At 42.0% G+C, this 22572-nt stretch overlaps 1 protein-coding gene across 5 annotated transcripts in view; it reads left to right on the forward strand.

Moving 5' to 3' along the window:
- Window positions 1–22572, forward strand: part of ARIH2 (ariadne RBR E3 ubiquitin protein ligase 2) — a 62717-nt gene that overhangs the window by 32917 nt on the left and 7228 nt on the right. For 4 of the 5 annotated variants that reach the window (XM_036266098.1, XM_036266101.1, XM_036266100.1 and 1 more), the window contains 8 exons: window positions 8996–9063; window positions 12603–12666; window positions 14901–15051; window positions 16615–16736; window positions 18945–19054; window positions 20430–20547; window positions 21507–21557; window positions 21648–21669. In XM_036266098.1, the coding sequence (XP_036121991.1) occupies window positions 8996–9063; window positions 12603–12666; window positions 14901–15051; window positions 16615–16736; window positions 18945–19054; window positions 20430–20547; window positions 21507–21557; window positions 21648–21669 (706 nt within the window). Of the gene's footprint in view, window positions 1–7563; window positions 7614–8995; window positions 9064–12602; window positions 12667–14900; window positions 15052–16614; window positions 16737–18944; window positions 19055–20429; window positions 20548–21506; window positions 21558–21647; window positions 21670–22572 lie in introns of those variants that run through there. The other variant, XM_036266102.1, reaches the window with a different exon arrangement.

Genomic DNA, 22572 nt, shown 5'->3' on the forward strand with positions numbered 1-22572 from the left:
TCAATTCCAAGTCAGAGTACATGCCTAGGTTGTGGGCCAAATCCCCAGTGGGGGCTTGTGGGAGGCGGCCTGTTGATGTTCTCTCTCATCGATGTTTCTCTCTCTCTTGCCCTCTCTCTAAAATCAATTAAAAAAAAAAAATAGTGTTCATAGATGACCTATATTAGATTCAGGCAGTTCACTTTTCTTCTTAATTTGGTGAGAATATGAATATTGCATTTTGTCCATGGGATTTTTACATCTACAGAAATTATTATTTGTTTTTCTCCCATCTCTTTTATGTTAATTTTGTGAAATACATTAAGAGTTTTCAAATGTTAAATCAGCCTTCCATTCCTGAGATAAACCTCACTTGATTATGATACATTGTCGTTTTTCTTGGTGCTGGAATTTACTAAAATATTTGGATTAACTCATGTCTATGTTCATAGGAGATACTGGTCTATAATTTTCTTTCCTTCCTTTTATTTATTTATTTTTGTTATTCTTGTCATATTTTTATATAAGATTATGTTAGCCTCATAAAATGACTTTGAAAGTAGAATTTCTTCCTTCTGTAGTTTCCAAAAGTGTTTGTGTAAGATTATTGTAGATAGAATTCACTAGTAAAAACTACTGGTTCTAGAATTTTGTGAGAAAAAAATTTTTTTAATGTTTATTTATTTATTTTTGTTACAGATGTTTCTCCTATTTCCCCTATTGACACCCTCCTCCCAATCCTGCTCACCCCTCCCCGCATTACTGTCTATGTCCTTGTTTACGCATACATTCATATAAGTTCTGTGGTTTATCCCCCCCCAATCCATCCTTCTGAGGTTTGTCAGTCTGCACCCCACTTCCATGTCTCTGGGTCTATTTTGTTTCTCAGCTTGTTTTGTTCGTTACATTCCCCAAATAAGTGAGATCACATGGTAGTTGTCTTTCTTTGATTGGCTTACTTCGCTTAGCTTAATACTCTCCAGGTCCCTCCATGTCATCTCAAAGGATAAGAGATCTTTCTTTCTTACAGCTGCATAGTGTTCCATTGTGTATATGTACCACAGCTTTTTTATCCACTCATCTATTGATTGATACTTATTTCCAGATCTTAGCGATTGTAAATAGTGCTGCTTTGAACATAGGGTTACATATATTCTTTCTGATTAGTCTTTCAGGCTTCTTAGGCTGTTTTCCTAGAAGTGGGATCACTGGGTCAAATGGCAGTTCAATTTTTAATTTTTTGAGGAAACACCATATTGTTTGTTTTCCATAGTGGTTGCACCAGTCTGCATTCCCACCAGCAGTGTTTGATGCCAGCACTTGTTTGATGATTTGTTGATGGCCCCCATTCTGGCACGTGTGAGGTGATACCTCATAGTTGTTTTACTAGAAAAATTTTTGTCGCAAATTCAGTGATGTTAGAAACAGAGCTGTTCAGCTTTTCTTTTTAATTTTGTGTCAGTTTTGGTAAGTATTTTTTCAGGAAACATCAGTTTCATCTAAGATATCAAATTTATTAGAATTAGATTATTCATAATATCTTATTTTCCTTTTTTTGTTGTTCAGATAGAGTGGGAGGGAGAGAGAGGAAGACAGAGAGAGAAACATCAATGTGAGAGAGACATATTGTGTGGCCGCCACCACCACAACCCAACCAGGGTTGGGGACAAACTGCAACTGACGTACACACTGTTAGCCAAACTGGCCAGGGCCAGCTTTTAGACTATTAAATTTTCACTTAAAAATTTTTTTTATTGAGCCCAGCCAGTGTGGCTCAGTAGTTGAGTATCAACCTATGCACCAAGAGGTCGCTGGTTCAACTCCCGGTCAGGGCACATGCCCAGGTTGTGGGCCAAATCCCCAGTGGGTGTCATGCAGGAGACGGCTGATCAATGTTTCTCTCTCTCCCTCTCCTTTTCTCTCTATAAAATCAATCGATAAATAAAACATTTAAAAATTTTTATTTATGCCCTGGCCAGTTTGGTTCAGTGGTTAGAGCGTTGGCCTGCAGACCAGAGAGTCCCGGGTTCGGTTCCAGCTAAGGGCACGTACTTTGGTTGCAGTTAGTCCCAGCCCCAGTTGGGATCATGTACCCACATATACCCAACCAATCGATGTGTCTCTCTCACATCAATGTTTCGCTTGCTCTATCTTCCCCCCTCTCTCCTTCCCACTCTATCTAAAGATAAGTGCAGAAATGTCCTCGGGTGAGTATTAAAAATTTTTTTTTTATTGAATGATTTGAGAGAAAGAAACGTCGATTTGTTGTTCCACTTATTTATGCCTTCATTGGTTGCTTCTTGTATGGGTCTTGATTGGTGATCAAACCCTCAACCTTGATGTATTGGTTCAACAGTAACCGACTGAACTATCCAGCCTGGGCAAATTTTCACTATTATTTGGTTTGGATTTTATTTATTCATGTTTTTATCATTATTTTCTTTTCACTTGCTTTGAGTTTAGTTGTTCGTTTCTAGCTTAAGGTCGACCCTTATGTAATTGATTTTTGAAATTTTCTAGTGTAAACATTTACAGTAGTAAATGTTCCTCTAGGCTATCCTAGTTGCATCACAAATTTTATTATGTGATATTATCATTCAGTTTAAGACATTTTCTAATTTCTCTTGTAATTTCTTCTTTGACATAGGTTTTACAGAAGTATGTTCTTCAATTTCCAAATATTTGCTACAAAGAAGGGCATTCTTGGCAGAGAACTGTTAGGGAATTGCATGCAGGTGCTGGAATCACTAGGTGTGTTGCTGGACTCTGGGAGGGGGGCGCCCAGTGGTCCAGTTGACTCTTCCACTAAGGGCTTAAGGTTTGTCTTGTCAATACTGGAGAGCAGTGATGGATTTTAAACAGTGTAGGAACTGATCCTGGCAAGATGTAAGAACTTTATAAGAACTGTCTATTATTGCCTGTTGGGTGTGGCTCAGGGGTTAAGCATTGACCCATGCACCAAGAGGTCACCGTTTTGAATCTGGTCAGGGCACATGCCCAGGTTGTGGGCCAAATCCCCAGTGGGGGACGTGCAGGAGGCAGCCAATCATTGTTTTCTGTCATCGATGTTTCTATCTCTCCCTTCCTCTCTCTCCAAAATCAATAAAGAAAATAAGTAAAAAGAATTATCTATTATGGCACCATTACATCAGGGCTTCAGGAAGCTCATCCTGGGGATTTTGGCATGGAAGGGTTCAGATAATAAACAGGCATATAAATATAAGGTGCTTTTCTGTTGTCCAGGTGATAAGTGAGATTTTTTTGATTGGAATGCTTAGGAGAGGCAGAATTGAAATTGGGCAGTGGAGTGGTGGTGATGGGAGAGGGTGAAGTGGTAAGGAAGAGTGAGACATAGAGGTAAAGACCAACAGTTCTAGTTTGGAAGATTGTGGGAATGTTGTTCCCCCGTTCCCAAGATGGGCATACCAAGGGAAGAGCACATTTTGAGTATGGGCATACATACCTTGGAGACATTGTGGGTTTGGTTTCAGTACCTCAAAAAAGCAACTACTGCAATATAGCGAGTCACATGTATTTTATTGGTTTCCCAGAACATATAAAAGTTATTGCACACTGTTCTATGATCTGTGTGCAGTGTAGCATTATGTCTTTTAAAAAATGAAAATACTTTATTGCTTAAAATGCTAACCATCACCTGAAAAAAGGCGCCGATGAGATATGTCTGTATCTGAACAAGTGCTGCAAGAGCCTCATCACAAAGACCAAGAGGGCCGTTAAGGCAGAGGGCATATAAGTGTCAGATTCTACCAGCAGTATAAAGCATGAGAGATGTTTGTCGAATTTGGCAAAAGGGAGTTTATATTGCTTGGTGTATATATACAAAGAATACCTTAGTGTATACACTATCAACAGTTCCAAATAGATTGAAATTCAGCAGTTGAATCAGCATCTTGTCAAATTATGAAACGAATTAAAATAAAATAACCTATGGATGTTTTATTTCTGCTTTTGGCAGATGCACTAAACTTTCTAACGTATTAAAAATTATCAAACATGATTTTTGAGAATAGCTTTAAGATGTAGTTTAACATGATTTTTTAAATAATGTTTTTATTGATTTTTTTAGAGAGAGAGGAAGGGGGAGAGAGATAGAAACAGTGATAATGAGGGAGAAACATCGATTGGCTGCCTCCTGCAGGCCCCTACAGGGGATTGAGCCTGCAACCCAGGCATGTGCCCAGTCGGAGAATCAAACCTGGACCTCTCAGTCCATGGGATGATGCTCAATCCTTTGAGCCACACCAGCCAGGCAACATGCTTTTTTTGGGGGAAGATGGAATAGGAAAACGGCTTGTCTTTGTTTTAAATTTATTGTAATTGTCCTTGACTCATGTTTTGTGAAAGTCCAAAGTGGCTGTCAGATCTCACCAGCTTAGGGTTTGCAGTGTGAACAGGGGTGAGATTCCCAGGCATGCTGGAAATAGTGACCCATATTCCTGGAGAAAGGGACCCCTTTTGGCCCCTGAGATGGAGAGAATGGTGGACTCTATGTTTCTGTCTCTTTGGGTAAAGGTTCATATTACCCTGTGAGTAAATATCTTGGGACTACAAATTTCTATATAAGAAACTTCCTAGTTCTTAGTTCTAGTCTTTTCTTGAATTAATATTTTCAGAAGTAGAAAAAGGACTCAAATAAGACTTATACTGTTATTACATGTTGATCTAATAGAACTGCAAATTTATCTTGAATATGATACGGTTATGTGTTCCTTCCTAAGTCAATTAGTCTTTTTTTTTTCCTTTAAAAAATTTTTTTTTTGCTTTATTGATTTTAGAGAGAGAGGAAGAGGGAGGGGAGAGAGAGAGAGAGAGAAACATTGATGAGAGAGAACATCGATTGGCTGCCTCCTGCATGCCCTTCACTGGGGATTTGACCCACAACCTGGGCATGTGCCCTGACCGGGAATTGAACCAGTGACCTCTTGGTGCATGGGTCGATGCTCAACTGAGCCACACCAGCCAGGCAGTCAATTAGTTTTTTTGGCTTTGAGTGGTTGGTTACCATTGTGGATCCATTTTTCTTTTGGAAAAGGTTTGACTTTTTCATTTTAAGCCCTTCTTGCTAATACAGTTGACCCTTGAATAAAGGGGTTAGGGTCACCAACCTCTGCACAGTCAAAAATCAGTATATCTACACAGTTTTGAACCAGACAGGTCAATTATAAACCCCATGCCTTGCCAATGTGACTCAGTAGATTGAGTGTCTTCCCATGGACTGAGAGGTCACTGGTTTGATTCCCAGTCAGGGAACATGGCTGGGTTTCAGCTCAATCCCCAGTAGGGGACATGCAGGAGGCAGCCAATTGACGTTTCTCTCTCACTTTGATGTTATACTCTCTCTCTTTCTCTCAAAAAAAAAAAAAAAATCAATAAACATATTTTTTTAAAAAAGAAAAAGAGCCCTGGCCGGTTTGGCTCAGCGGTTACAGCGTCAGCCTGTGGTCCTGAGAGACCCGGGTTCGGTTCCCGCTAAGGGCGCGTACCTTGGTTGCAGTTTGTCCCCGGCCCTGGTTGGTTGTGCGGGTGGCAGCCACTCGATGTGTCCCTTTCACGTCGATGTTTCTCTCTCTCTCTTCCTCTCTCTCCCTCCCACTCTATCTGAACAAAAAATGGAAAAATGTCCTCGGGTGAGGATAAAAAAAAATAAAAAAGAAAAAGAAAACCTAACATATAAGTGGACCCATGTAGTTCAAACCCTGTAGTTCAAGGGTTGCTGTACATAACCCTAACTATTAACAGGTTGTTAGTTTCTTGATCAGAACAGATCAGCAAGAGTTCATCTTGATTTGACTGAAAGATCTTTTTTTCTACAATTGAGCATATACCAGAAAAGTGGAAGACTTTTGTCATTGTGAAGTGTTGACTGATAGATTCATAACGGATTGCTGAGGTCTTTTGAGCATTACAGTAATGGTGTGAATGCTCAGATATTTCCTGAGAGAGCTTAGCTGTTTGCACTCTGAGAAAGACCAATTTTTATTTTTAATGTTTAATATCATTCACAATGTTTGTCCTGGTCCACCTGCTGAAATTAACTTAAGTATTGCCCCCCACCTCCTTTTCTGCCCCCAAATCACCTGAGGTCACTTCCTCTGGAACTGCTGGGGTTTGGGGTGCAGTTAGTTCTTTGTTATGACCCAAATCAGGGAGAGGGCGGCTTCCCTGCTGAGACTATCTTTTTAGTGTAAATTATTCTAGGTACTTTTCCTCCACCCCTGTGCTGCTTTTGCTCAGAAAGTCTTTTGGAACCTGATTTCTCTGGGTTTTATTACTAGGCAAGGTACAGTCATATTGCATTTTGCTTAAATTAATGTTCTCATAATTCCTTCGGGTTTCTATGATATACAAAGGGTGTGATAATGGGCCATTCTATGATGTATGAACCACAGCACCTCCTGCAGAAGGCTAGTGGGAAGTGCCTACAGCTGACATGTGTGTGCCTACTATCTTGTTTATATTGATGTATTCCTAAAAGATAGATTCACATCACTCTACTGTCAGTTTTATACAGTCCTAGATGCATCTTCTCTTTACATTACCTGTTCTCACCAAAACTCAGCTCTGCTGGGATATTATGAGTTGATCATTAATGGATTTACAGTCATCAATAAAATTTTCAGCTTCAACAGAGGGCCGTATTGTTTTCCATAGTTGGGCTGCACCTGCACTTGATGTGTGAGTTCTGAGGCTTTGTTGTTACTGTTAGTGTTGTTGAGATCAAGGGCTCAGACCAAGTGGAGTGTCAAACTCTGTTTCATCAGCAAAGTCAGGAAATTTCATTTTGAAAATAGATTAAAGACATGTAATTTAATGATCAGCATGTATTGAATGGCCACCCTGTGACTAGTTCAGTTCTGGGTTCTGTGGATCTGTGAGAGGCAGCCTGACCCCTGTTCTTACCTTAAAGTCTTCATCTAAGCCATCTGTGGTGATAAGGGGAGGTGGCAGCTGGACATGGCCAGGAATCCTCTGGGTTTCCTGCATGATTCAGTGTCCTTGATAGGACCTGATAGCCATTGCATGACAAGACATTTAGAAATCAGAACAGAAAGCAGTCGGTGTAACGCTGACAGAGCCCCATTGGGTAAAGAGATGACAGAAAAGGTCCCAGCGAGGAGGTCATCCTAAACAGTATCATCATCAGGGTTTAAAAAAATATTTGTGCCCTGGCCGGTTTGGCTCAGCGGTTAGAGCGTCAGACCAATGGGCTGTGGGTTCGATTCTGGTCAAGAACACATACTTAGATTGCGGTTCGTCCCCGGCCCTGGTCTGGTCCTATGGGAGGCAACCAGTCAATGTAGCTCTATCACATCAGTGTTTCTCTCTGTCTCTCTGTCTCCCTCCCTCCCTCCCACTCTATCTGATGATAAATAGAAAAGTATCCTCAGGTGAGGAATAAAATATATATGTATTTGTAGCTAAAAGCTACATTCAAACAGTCACTAAAGTTTAAACCAAATGTTTTGTCTCTTTTCATTTTGTGATAGTGGTCTATTGTGGAGGAATCATTTTGTTATGGCCACAGTTAGAAGAAATGTCAACTATAATTCAGGAGTCCCAGGCCTAAAGTCTCTGTGGGCCTCAAGAAGAAAATACTGCAGCAACATGCATGGGTCAGATACCTCTTGTCTTGCATGGGAGGGAAGTGGGGTCCCCCCCCCCCTTAGTGAAGTAAGCTGTCTTGAGTCCTTATTTTCTCCAGATGTACCTGGGCTTTAGGACAAGGAGGCAGTCATTCACTACACAGTATTTGACACTGATTTTGCACTGGGACATGCCATTGTTTAGCAAGGGTGCACCTGTCTCCTTTCAGGAGTGGCTTGAACTCTAGGAGAAGGGATTACGTATTGGTCACTGTGTATCTCTCCCCCCCCCCCCCCCCCCCCCCCCGTATTGCTTACCTGTGGAGCAGCATGCACTACCTTACAGATCCTCTTTACTACCTTTGGATCCTCTTTAAAGACAGTCCAGTGAGCAGAATACCAAGGTTCTGTATGTTCTCTTGGCTCCTTAGCCTGAAGTGTGCTTCTTGTTTCTCGATTCAGTGTCACCCTCATGTGGTGTAGTACTGTCTCTGGGAAGCCTGATTTAGGCATCCAGACACATCCTAATCTCCTGTGATCCCCACCCCCAGTCCTGACACTCAAGGTGGTCTGTTTTGTAACTAGCTTCCTTCCTCTATTAGCAAGATATGGTGGCTATAATATACATACTATCTTACTACTGACTTCTTGAACATAACATTAAAATGTGAACTTTTCATGTCAGTACACTTCTGCAACATCCTTTTCAGTGACTACATAGTAGTCCATTGCATGAATCTGTCATACTATTTATTATTTCCTTTTTTAGGCATTTAAGTTATTTCTGTTTTTTTACTCCTTAAAAACATTATAGTGCACATATCCTCTATCATTTCCTCAGAAAAATTTACTAAAGTAGAATAGCTAGTTCTAAGAGAATGTAGGAGCCAGAAAGGCTGCCCACAGACTTTTAAATTATCCTTGCATTTAGAGCTCACTGGTTGCCAGGCATTCAGATATTTTAAGTGGGCGTTTTGTGTTTGTTTTGTTTTGTTTTGCTGGATTTATATGAGCATTCCAAGCCTGGAGATTTTCTGCATAACAGGCCTATCCCATGTGTGGCCTCCTATTGCAGCTTGAGGGAACATATATCACATAAGGGAGCCCATAGCTGTTTTGCTTAAATTGGATGCTGAGTTGTTATTTACCATAGACAGGGTGGTTTTGCTTAAGTTTCAATTCAAACTAATTTCTAAGGGTCATTAATGAAAGCAAAGATAGAAAAATTAAATAGATCCAGGAAATCACAAAGATTATAAGAATCTGAACTTAAAAGACACAGCAGAGCACCAAGAAGAATTTGAAATCAAGCCTGGGCCTGCTATAGACATGAATGTATGTATTTCTCAAAATGTGGAGCTCTCTGAAAGAAACTACAGTTATAATTTGATTTTTTTCTTTCTTCTTTCTAGGTGTCTCATTCAGTCGCTAAGCTTATATTAGTTAATTTCCACTGGCAAGTTGCAGAGATATTGGACAGGTAAGGTGTTTGGGGGAGGAGAGATGGCATCACCCATAGCTCCTGTCTCTGCCTACCCACCCAATGGTGGTTATTATTTACATTTTGGAGTATATACTTAAGTGTGCAATATTATATTTTTAAAATACTGGATCATAGTGTATATTTTTTTCTCTCTCAGAATATGCTGAGCATTTTCCCATAAATTTTTTTGCATATTCTTTCTACTCCAGTTTTTTGCTGGCACGTATTTCATCATATAGATGTTTCATACTTTTTTCAAACCCTTGTTAGACAGTGAAATTCAGATTTTTTATGCCCTTGTTAATTTGTAGTCAGTGCCCTTCTAAATAACACTTCCAACATCTCTAGTTATTTATTTTGGATACATCAAGTGAGGAATGCATCATAACATATCACATATTACCTTGAGAAAAGTTTGGTTAAGTTACCACCCCCTCCAGAACGAGTGCTCTTGAGGCACAGATTTGGAGTTTCATGATACTGTGCAAGTTGTCAGGAGGAGGGGTTTCTCCTCCCCCTGGTCCTCTGGAGACATTTCCTAGCCCCCACCCTTAGAGACATGTGCTTCTGTCTAGCTCAGTGTTTCTCATCCTCAGCACTATTGACATTTTGGACTAGATTACTCTGTTGTGGGGAGACTCTTTTGTGAATTGTAAGAGGTTTGGCAGAATCCCTGGGTTCTACCTACTGCAAGTCAGTAGCAGTGGCACCACCCCAGAGTCCTTAAAATAAAAAATGTCTTCAGACACTGCCAAAGATCCTCGAGAGAACAAAATTCCCCTGGTGAGAAACACTCTCCACCATCCTGCCCTTTCATACCCCATTAGTCTTTCTCTGTATGGTGTGATTCCACTGTAAATGCAGAGAAAGGTCATGCCTTTCCTTCACCAGGCTAAACACAATTGAGATAGCCATACCAGCTGGAGCGCGCATTCCACCCAGAAAGGAGAAGATGTGTTCGTATTCACTAACTGCACTCTTATTCTACCCAAGAGCTGAATACATCTAAATAGACTTCCAGATGAGCTTCCACTGTCTACACCACTATTACTGCTACCCAGTCTCTGGGACCACATAGATTCCAGCAGTGGGTTGTCTCTCAGTGTCCAAACTCTTTATTGTAATTTGGGAATAGAGAAGATTTGGATGGTTAAGGATACTAAGAATCCTAGTGAGAAATGGAAATGAAAATAGTTGAAGGAGGCATTCTGACTAGGTGGGGTAAGGACCATACATACATGAGACCTAATTCTTCCCTACTCAGATTCCTGGTATCTTGGTAATGTGTTCTCCTGGGCTTCGTGGAGCACTTTTTTTTTTTTATTCCTCACTTGAGGATATTTTTCTACTAATCAGACAGAGGGAGAGGGAGGGAGAGAGAGAAACATCAATATGATAGAGCCACATCGATTGGTTGACTCCCATACGACCTGACCCGGGCCGGGGACGAACCGCAACTGAGGTGCCTGCCCTTGCCCAAGACTCATGGGTCAATGGCTGATGCTCTAACTGCTGAGCCAAACCGGCCAGGGCACATGGAGCACTTTTATTGCCACATGATAATTCTTCTTATTTCTGAGTGTATTTATACCATACCTCATTCCAGAAGGAATTACATTTTTACGAATAATGCTTTTTCAGAAATTTGTGTGTGTGTACATGCATATGTGTTGTGTGTAGGTATTAAAGAATAATAAAGCAAATACTCTTAAGTGTTCACCCAAATAAGAAACCCTCTGACCTTTCCTTAGAGGGAGGCTGCTGGCATTAATTCCTGCCTGGTCACACCCCTTCCTTCCTTTCCAAGGCAACCCATATCTTTAGTTTGGTATTGATCATTTTCTTAATTTTTAAAAAATTATATATCTTAAGTTTTGTATGTTTTTAGAACTCTGTAGACATATAATCACACTGTATGTGTTCTCGACTTTTAAAATTACTAACAAGGTTGCATTTCATGGCATCTTGTTCATCCCTTAACCAGAAAACCATTTGTGAGGGTTGTATTTTTGTTTGTTTGTTTTTGTTGTTATTAATAGTACAGCTTCGAAAACTCTCGTATGTGATTCCTAGTGCCACATAATTTTTATAGGGTTAAGAATAGAAAGTGAGTTGCTGGGCTATAGGGTACGTGTTTCTAAAACTTGACTAGATAATGCCAAAATGTTTTCCAAAGTGATTATACCGTGTTATATGCTCACCAGTGGTGTGTGAGTGTTCCTGATACTGCCACACTTAAAGTTTTACAATATGGTTTGTGTAAATGGCGTCTAATTGTTTTTCATTTTAATTTTCAGGATTATTAAGGAGGTTGAGCATCTTTTCATACATTTAATGGCCATTTGTGCTTTCTTTTCTGTGAATGCCAGTTCTCTTTTTTGCCCATTTTTATTGTTATTTTGTCTTTTCAAATGGACTTTTAGGAGTTTTTGTTTTGTTTATTCTGAATATCAGTCCTTTGCCAATATAGATATTGAATTATCTTCCAGTTTGTAGCTTGGCTTTTCACTTTATGGTGTCTCCTGATGAACTGAAGTTTTTGTTGTTGCGGTTTTTGATGCAGGAACAGAATTTTATTCAGGACATCATTAAAGCAGATAGGCTGAGTCCAAAATGGTGTCAACCTGAACTGAAGTTCTTAATTGTAGCATAATTATTTCAGTTTTCCTTTATGCTTTGCATTTTCTGTATCTTACTATGTCCTCTCCTATACCTAGCTGGTATGTCTCAGTGGTTGAGCGTCGACCCATGCACCAAGAGGTCACTGGTTCAATTCCCAGTCAGAGCACACGCTCAGGTTGTGGGCCCAATCCCCAGTGGGGTCATGCAGGAGGCGACCAATCGATGTTCTCTCTCATTGATGTTTCTATCTCTCTCTCTCCCTTTCCCTTTCTCTCTCTATTTTTTTTATCCTCACCCGAGGATATTTTTCCATTTTTTTGTACAGATAGAATGGGAGGGAGAGAGAGGAAGAGAGAGAGAGAGAGAAACATCGACGTGAAGGGACACATCGAGTGGCTGCCACCTGCACGACCAACCAGGGCCGGGGACAAACTGCAACCAAAGTACGTGCCCTTAGCGGGAACCGAACCCGGGTCTCTCCGGACCGCAGGCCGACGCTCTAACCGCTAAGCCAAACTGGCCAGGGCCCTTTCTCTCTCTAAAATAAGTAAAGGAAAAAAATTTTTTAAAAACAAATAAGATATCCTCCCCTATTCTGAAGTCATAGAGATATTTACCTATATTTCCAGAATGGAATTTAAAGTAGAAATGATCCTTCATGAGTATTTTTCTTAAAGTTCAGTGCCTTTGAAGCAGGGTTATTATTCTTCTCATACCAATTGAAAGCTAAAAAAGTCAATAGAGAAAAAAGTATGTGCACCAAGGTAAAAGGAAGTTTGTTTCTGTGAGGTAATGAGAGATAAAGACATTTTAGTGCAACTGCAGCACATGTTGGTCTCTTCTGTTTTTGTTCAGAGGTAAAAATGGTTTGACTTCAGTTTCTGATTCATTTATTTCTGCCTTTTGTTTTGTAGATACAAGTCTAACTCCGCTCAGCTGCTTGTTGAGGCTCGAGTTCAGCCCAATCCATTGAAACATGTGAGTGTCTCCTACTTGAGGAAGACTTCTCTCAATGTATGTGGCTCTTGCAGTGTCTGTTTTTGTGTGTGTGTGTTTTTTTGGTACGTGCCCCTAGCGGGAACCGAACCTGGGACTCTCTGATCTGCAGGCCGATGCTCCAACCTCTGAGCCAAACCGGCCAGGGCTCATGCAGTGTCTTTACAGTGTTATTGAGAACCATCTTGCTTGGTTTATAGTACAGCATACCTAAAGTATTTGTTCCAATATAGGTGATGAAGAGTACATCATTGCCAATCTAGGGGCCCTCTTCAGCCTTATTTTCATCTTTGCACTTATGCACACCTGCACTCCATTCCTGCTGGGTTGGGTAACTTGGTATTCCAAGCTCACTGAATACCTCTTTGGCTCTGCTTATGCCTTCTTTGGCCTAGAATGTTCAGATTCTGTCCCCATCTTTGTTTGTGGGACTGGAACTCACTTTTAAAGACCCAAGTCCACCCTACCAGTGTGACTCAGTGGATTGAGCATCATCCTATGGACTGAGAGGACCCAGTTTGATTAGTGGTCAAGGCACATGCTGGGGAGGCAGCTGATTGATGTTTCTCTCTCACATCGATGTGTCTATCTTTCCCTTCCTCTCTAAAAAAATCAATAAAAACATTAAAAAATACATAAAGACCCAAATCCAAGCTGTCTTTTACAAAGCCTGCCTCCTGTGATCACTGCCCTTCCTCTGGTTATATCTTTAAATCTTTATGTGTATATTGTAGTGATTCAGTCATCTTTTCAGTTCCCCAACCAGACTGTAAGTGCTCTAAGGATAGAAACTATATCCTACAATACCTAGCAATTTTCTGTATATCTAGAAGTTCTACAAACATTTGTTAAATGGATTAGGGCCATATTGAAAGAGCCCTTAGGAGGGAGAATTGGAGCTCAGATCACCACATAACTTCTGCAGCCTCTTATAAAAATTTCTGGCATATACTGGACAAACATGGGAAAGGTCCTTTTCCTCAAATTGTTTTTTTTTTTTGTATTTACAGTGAGCTAACAAGAACCTAATGTAAACTTGTAGTGGACTTTTCTACAGGTTGTGGTTTTGGCTCAGAATCCCCGGATTGTCTTTGTCTAGCAGTGTGTGTAGCATGTCATGGATCCTGGAGCTCAAACATTACAGTTATTTGCCCACTTTCTAGAAGAGTTTCTTGCCTAGTAGGAGCCTTCCTCATCCCTCTAAATTAGTTGTTTGTGACATCTCTTCCATGTGTTAAGGATGAGTTGTAACTTGGCAAAAGCTATAATATTTTGTATTTGGGGCATAAGACATGGGAGAACCTACAGTCTTTGATAAGTAAAACTGTGTTGTGGGCCATTAGAAGCTTTACACAGCCTCAGAACCTTTATGACTGTGTTTGTACTACTTGGTGAGGGGCAGCTGTGCTCTGCTGAACTGGGGGGCACTTTACAAAAGAAACCAGGTAGCCTCTAAAAGAAGTTGGACTCGCCCTGGCCGGTTTGGCTCAGCGGTTAGAGTGTCGGCCTGCGGTCCTGAGAGACCCGGGTTCGGTTCCCGCTAAGAGCATGTACCTCGGTTGCAGTTTGTCCCCGGCCCTGGTCGGTTGTGCGGGTGACAGCCACTTGATGTGTCCCTTCACATCGATGTTTCTCTCTCTCTCTCTGTTCCTCTCTCTCCCTCCCACTCTACCTGAACAAAAAATGGAAAAATGTCCTCGGGTGAGGATAAAAATAAAAAAAATAAAAGAAGTTGGACTGAATGACCTCTACGAACCTTGACAATTCTGAAATCCTGAGCTTTTCAGCCTGACTTTTTTTTTTTTATCCTCACTTGAGGACATTTTTGCATTTATCTTCATATAAAGCAGGAGGTAGAGAGGTGGGAAGAGAGAGAGAAAAACATCTAGTGGTTGTCACCCACACGACCCCAACTGGGGCCAGGGACAAACTGCAACCAAGGTACGTGCCCTTAGCAGGAACCGTCAGCCTGACATTATTAAACTACTTTATGTTCTCATTTTAGCCTCCTGTCTGCCTCATTGAATCCTAGTGATTCTACAAGCCCAGCTGCCTAGGACTCTTGTGACTCCCAGAGCTCACACATTAAAGCTGAGTTCTGACACTTGTTGCAGGGTCAGGATTGCCTCCCATGCGCCTAACTACACAAGACAGCCCTGTGGCCTCCCAGGAACTGAAGTCTCCTTTTTGACTCATATGGCTCTGCCTCTCCCCAGGTCCCCACAGCCCATCCCCCTCACCACTGCGCAGTGTGTATGCAGTTTGTGCGGAAGGAAAACCTACTCTCTCTGGCCTGTCAGCACCAGTTTTGCCGCAGCTGCTGGGAGCAGCACTGCTCAGTACTTGTCAAAGACGGCGTGGGTGTGGGTGAGTCTGCTGTAGAATTTACAAAAGGCTGGTGTGAAGTATTTATCTCTGACTCTGCCCTTTCAGGTACACAAGTCAATTGCATATTTTCTTTTGAGCCTGATTGACGTTATTGTCAGAACCATTGCTTTCCAAACACATCCATCTAAACAGTGGCAAAGTTTTCCCCAGTCCTGAGCAAAATGAAAAATTAAAACTATTAAGGAAGAATATATGTACCCCCATGTTCATAGCAGCACTATTTACAATAGCTAAGATCTGGAAACAGCCCAAGTGTCCACCAGTAGACGAATGGATAAAAAAGCTGTGGTACATATACACAATGGAGTACTATGCAGCGGTAAGAAAGAAAGATCTCTTATCCTTTGAGACGACATGGAGGGACCTGGAAAGTATTATCCTAAGTGAAAGAAGCCAAGCAGAAAAAGACAAATACCACATGATCTCACTTATATACGGAATATAATGAACATAACAGTCTGAGGAATACAGTAGACCCAGACACATGGAAGTAGGGCACAGACTGACATCCCTCAGAAGAGGGAATGGGGGGTGGGGGGGTGGGAAGAGATAAACCACAGAACTTATATGCATGTATGCATGACCAATGGACATGGACAACTAAGCCGGGAACAGGGTGGAGGGGGGGTAGGGTGGGGGGTGCCAGTGGGGTAAAAAGGTAAAATATCTGTAACAAAAAAATAAATAAAAATTCATTAAAGAAAAAAAAAAAAATTAAAACTATTACCTGGATATATATGTAAATGTTGGTGTGAGTACAAATCTACCTCCTGGAAGAACTCTGGGAAGGACTCTCCTTTAAGCTACCTACCCTATCTTGATTCCCTAAGTGGCAACCAAAACTCAGAAACACCCAGAGAATTGGCTGCTATTTAGGTAACAGCACAGATCGAATTTGATGAGTATTTGTTATACTGTAACTTGATGATATGGAAACGAAATTGGCATTTCATTAATTGTATCTGCAAAATCTCATGTTGGTGGTAAGCACTTGCACAGAATTTTTTTTTTTATCCTCTCTCGAGGACATTTTTCCATTTTTTGTTCAGATAGAGTGGGAGGGAAAGAGAGAGAGAAACATCGACATGAAAGGGACACATCGTGTGGCTGCCACCCGCACAACCAACCAAGCCGGGGACAAACTGCAACCAAGGTATGCACCCTTAGCGGGACCCGAACCTGGGTCTCTCTGGACTGCAGGCCGAAGCTCTAACCGCTGAGCTCAACAGGCCAGGGCACACATAATATTAAACATTACAAAACCAAATTGTCAGTCAGGGACCTTATAGGATTTTTTAAATGATATTTTTAGTGGTGCTATTTGTAAAATATATATATATATATATATAAAATTTGGAATAATATTTTAGTTGTATCACTGTGTAAAAATATATTAATTTCTCTCTTCTTTGAATTAGTTATGTTATTTCAAGAGTTTCCTGTGTGGGACTGAATTTATGGTTGAACTCTGTGGGCAAATAAATTATTTCAAGTTGTGACTTCTGTAATACAGTTGTTGATCAGATTGTCTTTGTTTAACAGGAGTCTCTTGCATGGCTCAGGACTGCCCACTTCGAACACCAGAAGACTTTGTGTTTCCATTATTGCCCAATGAAGAGCTAAGAGACAAATACAGGCGCTACCTCTTCAGGGACTATGTGGAGGTATGACCAGCCCCTGTGGTTGTGCCCTCTGTCTTCCTAGTCCTCCTTTCTTTTTTTTTTATAACATATATATTTTTTTTCCTTTGTTGATTTTAGAGAGAAAGAAAGGGAGATAAAGATAGAAACATTGGCCCTGGCCAGTTTGGCTCAGCGGTTAGAGCGTCGGCCTGTGGTATCTCGGCTGCAGTTTGTCCCCGGCCCTGGTTGGTCTTGCAGGTGGCAGCCACTCGATGTGTCCCTTTCACATCGATGTTTCTCTCTCTCTTCCTCTCTCTCCTTCCCACTCTATCTGAACAAAAAATGGAAAAATGTCCTTGGGTGAGGATAAAAAAATTAATTAATTAATTTTAAAAAAAAGATAGAAACATTGATGAGAGAGAACATTGATTGGCCGCCTCCTGCATGCCCCCCACTGGGGATCGGGCCCATAGCCGGGGCATGTGCCCTAACCGGGGATCGAATCGGTGACCTCTTGGTGCATGGGTCGATGCTCAGTTACTGAACCACACCGGCATGGCCCTAGGCCTGTTTTCCATGAGATGTTTACTGTAGTTCCTTTACAGACAAGGCTGCCATTAGGTGCTGGCATTTGAAGAAAGAGGTCTACTGACTTTTAAAAAGCTTGAAAATTACTAGAATGATAGTGAAGAACACAGAGTCAGACAGTTGTGTGAATTACAGGTCTGTTACTTCCTTTCTGTGTAACCTTCTACCCATTATTTTACCTCTCTGAGTCTTGGTTTTCTGTTATAAAATGGTCTGTCATCCCCACCTTAGACACGTTGCTTAAACAAGCTATTGTAGGCCAAGGTTTAAACACAAGTCAGGCAGCCTGGCCTGGGTGCTTAGTGGTTGGGCATCGACCCGTGCGCCAAGAGGTCACAGATTCAATTCCTGGTCAGGGCACATTCCCAGGTTGTGGCCCTGATCCCCAGTGGAGAGCATGCAGAGGCAGCCAGTCAGTGTTCTTTCTCATCAGTGTTTCTGTCTCTCTCTCCCTCTTCCTTTCTCTCTAAATATCAGTAAAGAAAAAAAAAACAGCCCTGGCCGGTTTGGCTCAGCGGTTGGAGCGTTGGCCTGCAGTCCGGAGAGACTCAGGTTCAGTTCCCACTAAGGGGACGTACCTCGGTTGCAGTTTGTCCCCGTCCCTGGTTGGGTTGTGCGGGTGGCGGCCACTCGATGTGTCCCTTTCATGTCGATGTTTCTCTCTCTCTCCCTCTCTTTCCCTCCCACTCTATCTGAACAAAAAATGGAAGAATGTCCTCCGGTGAGGATAAAAGAAAAAAAAAACAAGTCAGGCATATCTCAGGAGTTGCTGTTCAGTTTGGTTCACTGTGTGATTCAGCACAGAGAAGGGGTATTACTTCTTGTGCAGTTTGAAAACGTGTCCAAGATTCCAACATGGTCAGTTTTGGAGTTCTTCCCCTCTATTGGGCTGCTTGTTAAGGCTTGCTGGTTTCATGCAGCATACTTTTTCTCGTTTTTTTATGCCTGAGCATATTGGATTGATTGATGGTCTGGGTCTTCTCATGCACACGTTGTAGGGTAAATGGAATATCTTGTTCTTTGTGCTGTTCTCTGCCTTTGGTAAATGCCTGAGGGTTGTTGAGCACCTCAGAATCTTATGCACAGTTGATTAGGCTGTGTTTCTGTCCAGCCCTGGTCCCTTTGCATTTTCATTTCACAGATACAATTCCCGTATCCCATTTTGTAATCTAATCTTAGACCATTCTAGTGAGTTGCTTCCTAGTTTTTTGTTTTTTTTTATCCTCACCCGAGGACATTTTTTTATATTTTGCTCAGAGTGGGAGGGGGAGAGAGAGAGAGAGAGAGAGAGAGAGAGAGAGAGAGAGAGAGAGAGAGAAACATGGATGTGAAAGGGACACATCAAGTAGTTGCCAACCAGGGCCCGGGACAAACTGCAACCAAGGTACGTGCCCTTAGCGGGAACCAAACCCAGGTCTCTCCAGACTGCAGGTCGACATTCTAACCGCTGAACCAAACCGGCCAGGGCTGCTTCCTAGTTTTAACTAAACATTTAATATCTGTATCTATCTAATGTTTTGTCTTCACGACATTCATTTTGAATTTCTATAGCCTCTTGATGTAAGTCATCAGCTGGAAGAACAGAAGGTGTTTGAGCACTCAGTTCTAATTTGGAGTCAGGGACTAGGGGATAACCTCATGTTCCCTTTGGTGTCTTCACAGAGTCATTACCAGCTCCAGCTGTGCCCTGGTGCAGACTGCCCCATGGTCATCCAGGTACAAGAGCCCAGAGCTCGCCGAGTCCAGTGCAATCGGTGCAATGAGGTCTTCTGGTAAGAGTGAGTGTGGGTGCTGAGCAGCCCTGGGCTCGTGCCTTCTCCTCCTTCGAAACACCACTGCTGCTGCTCTGTGTGAGGATGGGGCTGGGTGAGACGGGGCCTTTGAACCAGGAGAGTTGCTGTGCTCCTAGTAGGCAGGTTTTGTACCTAGTATCTTATTTTCCATGTTATGTTTGATAATGCTCAGTCTGGAGATAAGAAAGTGGCAGATTCTTGGAGAATGTTTATACTCTGGTTTATGCTACTAAGACTCGGGGCCCAGAGATTGTATGTGTCTACCTACCTGCACAGATAATTTACATATTACTGTTTATAATTTTCAATGTTTTAATCTTATCTATAATTCACCCTATAATTCATAAATGTTGTTTACATCTACTTGAAGTTTACTCCATTCATTAAATATGATGGGAATAGCAAAATGTACTGAAGGTTTAAAGGCACTATCCTGATCGTTGTACCTTCATTTTCACAACAGTGTATGATTAGTACTATTGTTATCCTTGTTGGGTGAGGAAATTGTGGTGCAGGGTATTGGCAAGAGTCATCACTTAGGTCTAGATCTGTCCTTCTAATCTGTCCTCCCTGGGAGCTTCATGATGGGGCTTCAGAGAAACTACATGGAAAATATGACATGTGTATATGTGACTGCCTTTCTAGACATGGTTGAGGGAGTCTGTGACTCACCAAATGTTAAGAACCATTAATGTAGTTGTTGCTCTCCATCATTTGTGTCCTGAGTGATGAACTTCTTCCCCTGGGCCATCTACTTGAGAGCCTGTACTATCCATCAAGTTGTGTTGGCTTGGGCAAAAGGGAAATTAAAATCATGGGGGCCGAGCCTGATGAGTATTTTTTTCTGACTGTAAGTTTCCTGCGTTGTCTGATGTATCATGCCTTTACAGATTGTACAAGTTCTGGCATTTGTGCATCCTGTGTGCACATCTGGCTGGAACATAAGCCAAACCTCCCAGAAGTGGGTCTTGGTCCTACTTTGGAAGGCAGCTATACCACCAATGCCTCGGTCCTACTTTGGATCAGAGCTGAGGTATCCTCAGAACACCTCACTATGCCTGTTAGAGGCTGAATTCTGAATTTGACATCTTTCAGGAAGGGTTGACATGACAAGATATTTACAACAGAAACTTTTCATTTGAGTTTATTGAAAGTGTGTCTTAGAAGGGCTTAGATTGAAGAGAAGTGTACACGGTATTTCAGTATAATAGCTAGTAAGTAAAGGTCTGAAAGGCCTTAACAGGTGACTTTCCCTCTGAAAAGCTCTAATTCAGAATATGTTGTCTTGGACAAAAGAAAAAATTAAAAACCTGATCTAATGATTATTTGAGTGTTTTTCTTTTCTGGTTTTAAGTTTCAAGTGTCGTCAGATGTATCACGCACCCACAGACTGCGCCACAATCCGGAAATGGCTCACGAAATGTGCAGATGACTCTGAAACAGCCAACTACATTAGTGCTCACACTAAAGACGTAAGGACTGTGTCTTACCTGTCATGGATCTGCCCTCCTTAGTGCTGTCCAGGGCCTTGTCCAGGAGATCTGCCATCTGAGAGCAGAATACCATGGGCCCAGGGCCCTTGCTGGAGGCTGTAGACCCTTGCCCATACTTGGCAGAGGTAGCAGCAGTTTGTCATAGTATGCGTTGATTGGTGCATTTATTTTAGTAAAATGTTGAAATGCCTGAAAAAGTTAAAGAAAATTAGGAAAAAAAACACTAGGTTTTCTTGAATGCCTCCTATGCTTTAATATCCCTGGGAGGGAGGTGGTTGATAGCCACACCTAATAAATAGCAAGACTCTAATGCAAGTCCAGACATGCCCAATTCTTATTCTGAAATTTCCCTTGGGAAAGCAAGGGCCCCTTGAGCCCTGGATGACTTGTAACCCAGGGCGCTACCCTGTGCCAGTCACATGCTAAGTTAAGGCACTCACAAACACAGCTGTGACCATGACCTCATTAAACACAGTTTGCTTCATGGCATAGCATCCGATTGGTTTCTGCAGTGTTTCCTAGGGTTGCTGTCACAGCAAGCATATTTTAAAGATTGTTTCCTTGCCGTCTTCTAGAAGCAGAAGTCCAGGCAGGCTGACCAGGACTTAATCCAGCTGCTTTGACATTCCTCCCAAGCAGGCAGGCTTTCTGCTGACTCAGCTTGTGCTTAATTTTAGTGGCCTGTGGCAGGGACAGATGGTAGAAGGTTTAGTTGGGCTCAGCTGGTACTTGGAGTGTTTCAGAGCCAAACATGCTGACCTCATTTCCTTGGATTGCTGTTCTAGCCTCAGCGACCTGCCTCATTTAAGTGAGATGCTCCTCCCCAGCAGTGCTCGCACGATGAGTTAACTGGGCATGGGTGCCAGGAGCTTTGTGTAATTTGTCTTAGAACCATCCTGATGGTTTGTGAGCCTAATGGCGCCCTTATGTCTCCTCAGTGTCCCAAGTGCAACATCTGCATTGAGAAGAATGGAGGCTGCAATCACATGGTGAGCAGAAGCCTGTACCCTTTGCATATGTGACACGGAGCCTTTGGTCAGCATGCCCTTAACATGTTCTCTTCTGTTTCCCTCTGACAGCAATGCTCCAAGTGTAAACACGGTGAGTCTCAGGCTTGGTGTTCAAGGCCCAGTGGCACAGTGTCTGTTTCTTGTGCATGGGTCTCTATTGCTTGTTTAGGGAGCGCTTTTGTAGTTATTTGACAAAACGGCATCCTCCATCACTTGTAGTCATACTACTTATGTACTGTTTTTTGGTCCCTCTTATAATTCCACTGCTGCCTTGCTGACACATGTAGTCAGAAGTCAAGTTTGGGATGACTCTTAGACCCTCATGATTCTCAGTCCTCCAAGAAGATTTTAGCATGTTCTTTTTATTTTTTGCTAAGGAAGGTAAGTAGCATGGGCTTATCTATGCTACCTTATAGATACATTAGAGCAGGCTGTACATCGTTTTACTGGAAGTGGTGAAATAATAGATTTCCTTTGAGATTTTTTAAAGTTTCCAGAGAGGGTTTTGATTTGGCCTTTCAGGCCTCCTTCATCTATCAGGAGTAGGTTACATAGAATTTGTTGGTTTTACTTTCCTTCCTGCCAGATCAAGTAAAGAAATAAAATTTCTTCAAGTAGAAAATATGTACAAATAGGTCCTCCCACACAGCTGCTTAGATGTTGACCAGGAGTCCCTGAGAGTTACTCTTTGTAAGGGCCTGTCTGGTGTTATTCCTGTGTTTTCCCAGGAGCTCACTGTAATCAGAGTGGACAGATGTGCAAGGCCTTAGAAGGGAACAGTGACTCTGAAGTGAAGATGGGCCAAGGGTAGTGGCATGTTTCCTCAGTGGTGTCCCATTCTTTCTATATGTGTTTAGTGAGAGGGAAGTATGGACAGCCTTAAGCAGTATAATAGTATTTAAAACAGTAGCAGGCGGCCTGACCAGTTTGGCTCAGCGGTTGGAGCCTTGGCCTGTGGACCAGAGAGTCCCGGGTTTGGTTCCCACTAGAGGCA

Source organism: Molossus molossus, unplaced genomic scaffold, assembly GCF_014108415.1.
Source record: "Molossus molossus isolate mMolMol1 unplaced genomic scaffold, mMolMol1.p scaffold_m16_p_18, whole genome shotgun sequence".
Classification (NCBI taxonomy): Eukaryota; Metazoa; Chordata; class Mammalia; order Chiroptera; family Molossidae; genus Molossus; species Molossus molossus.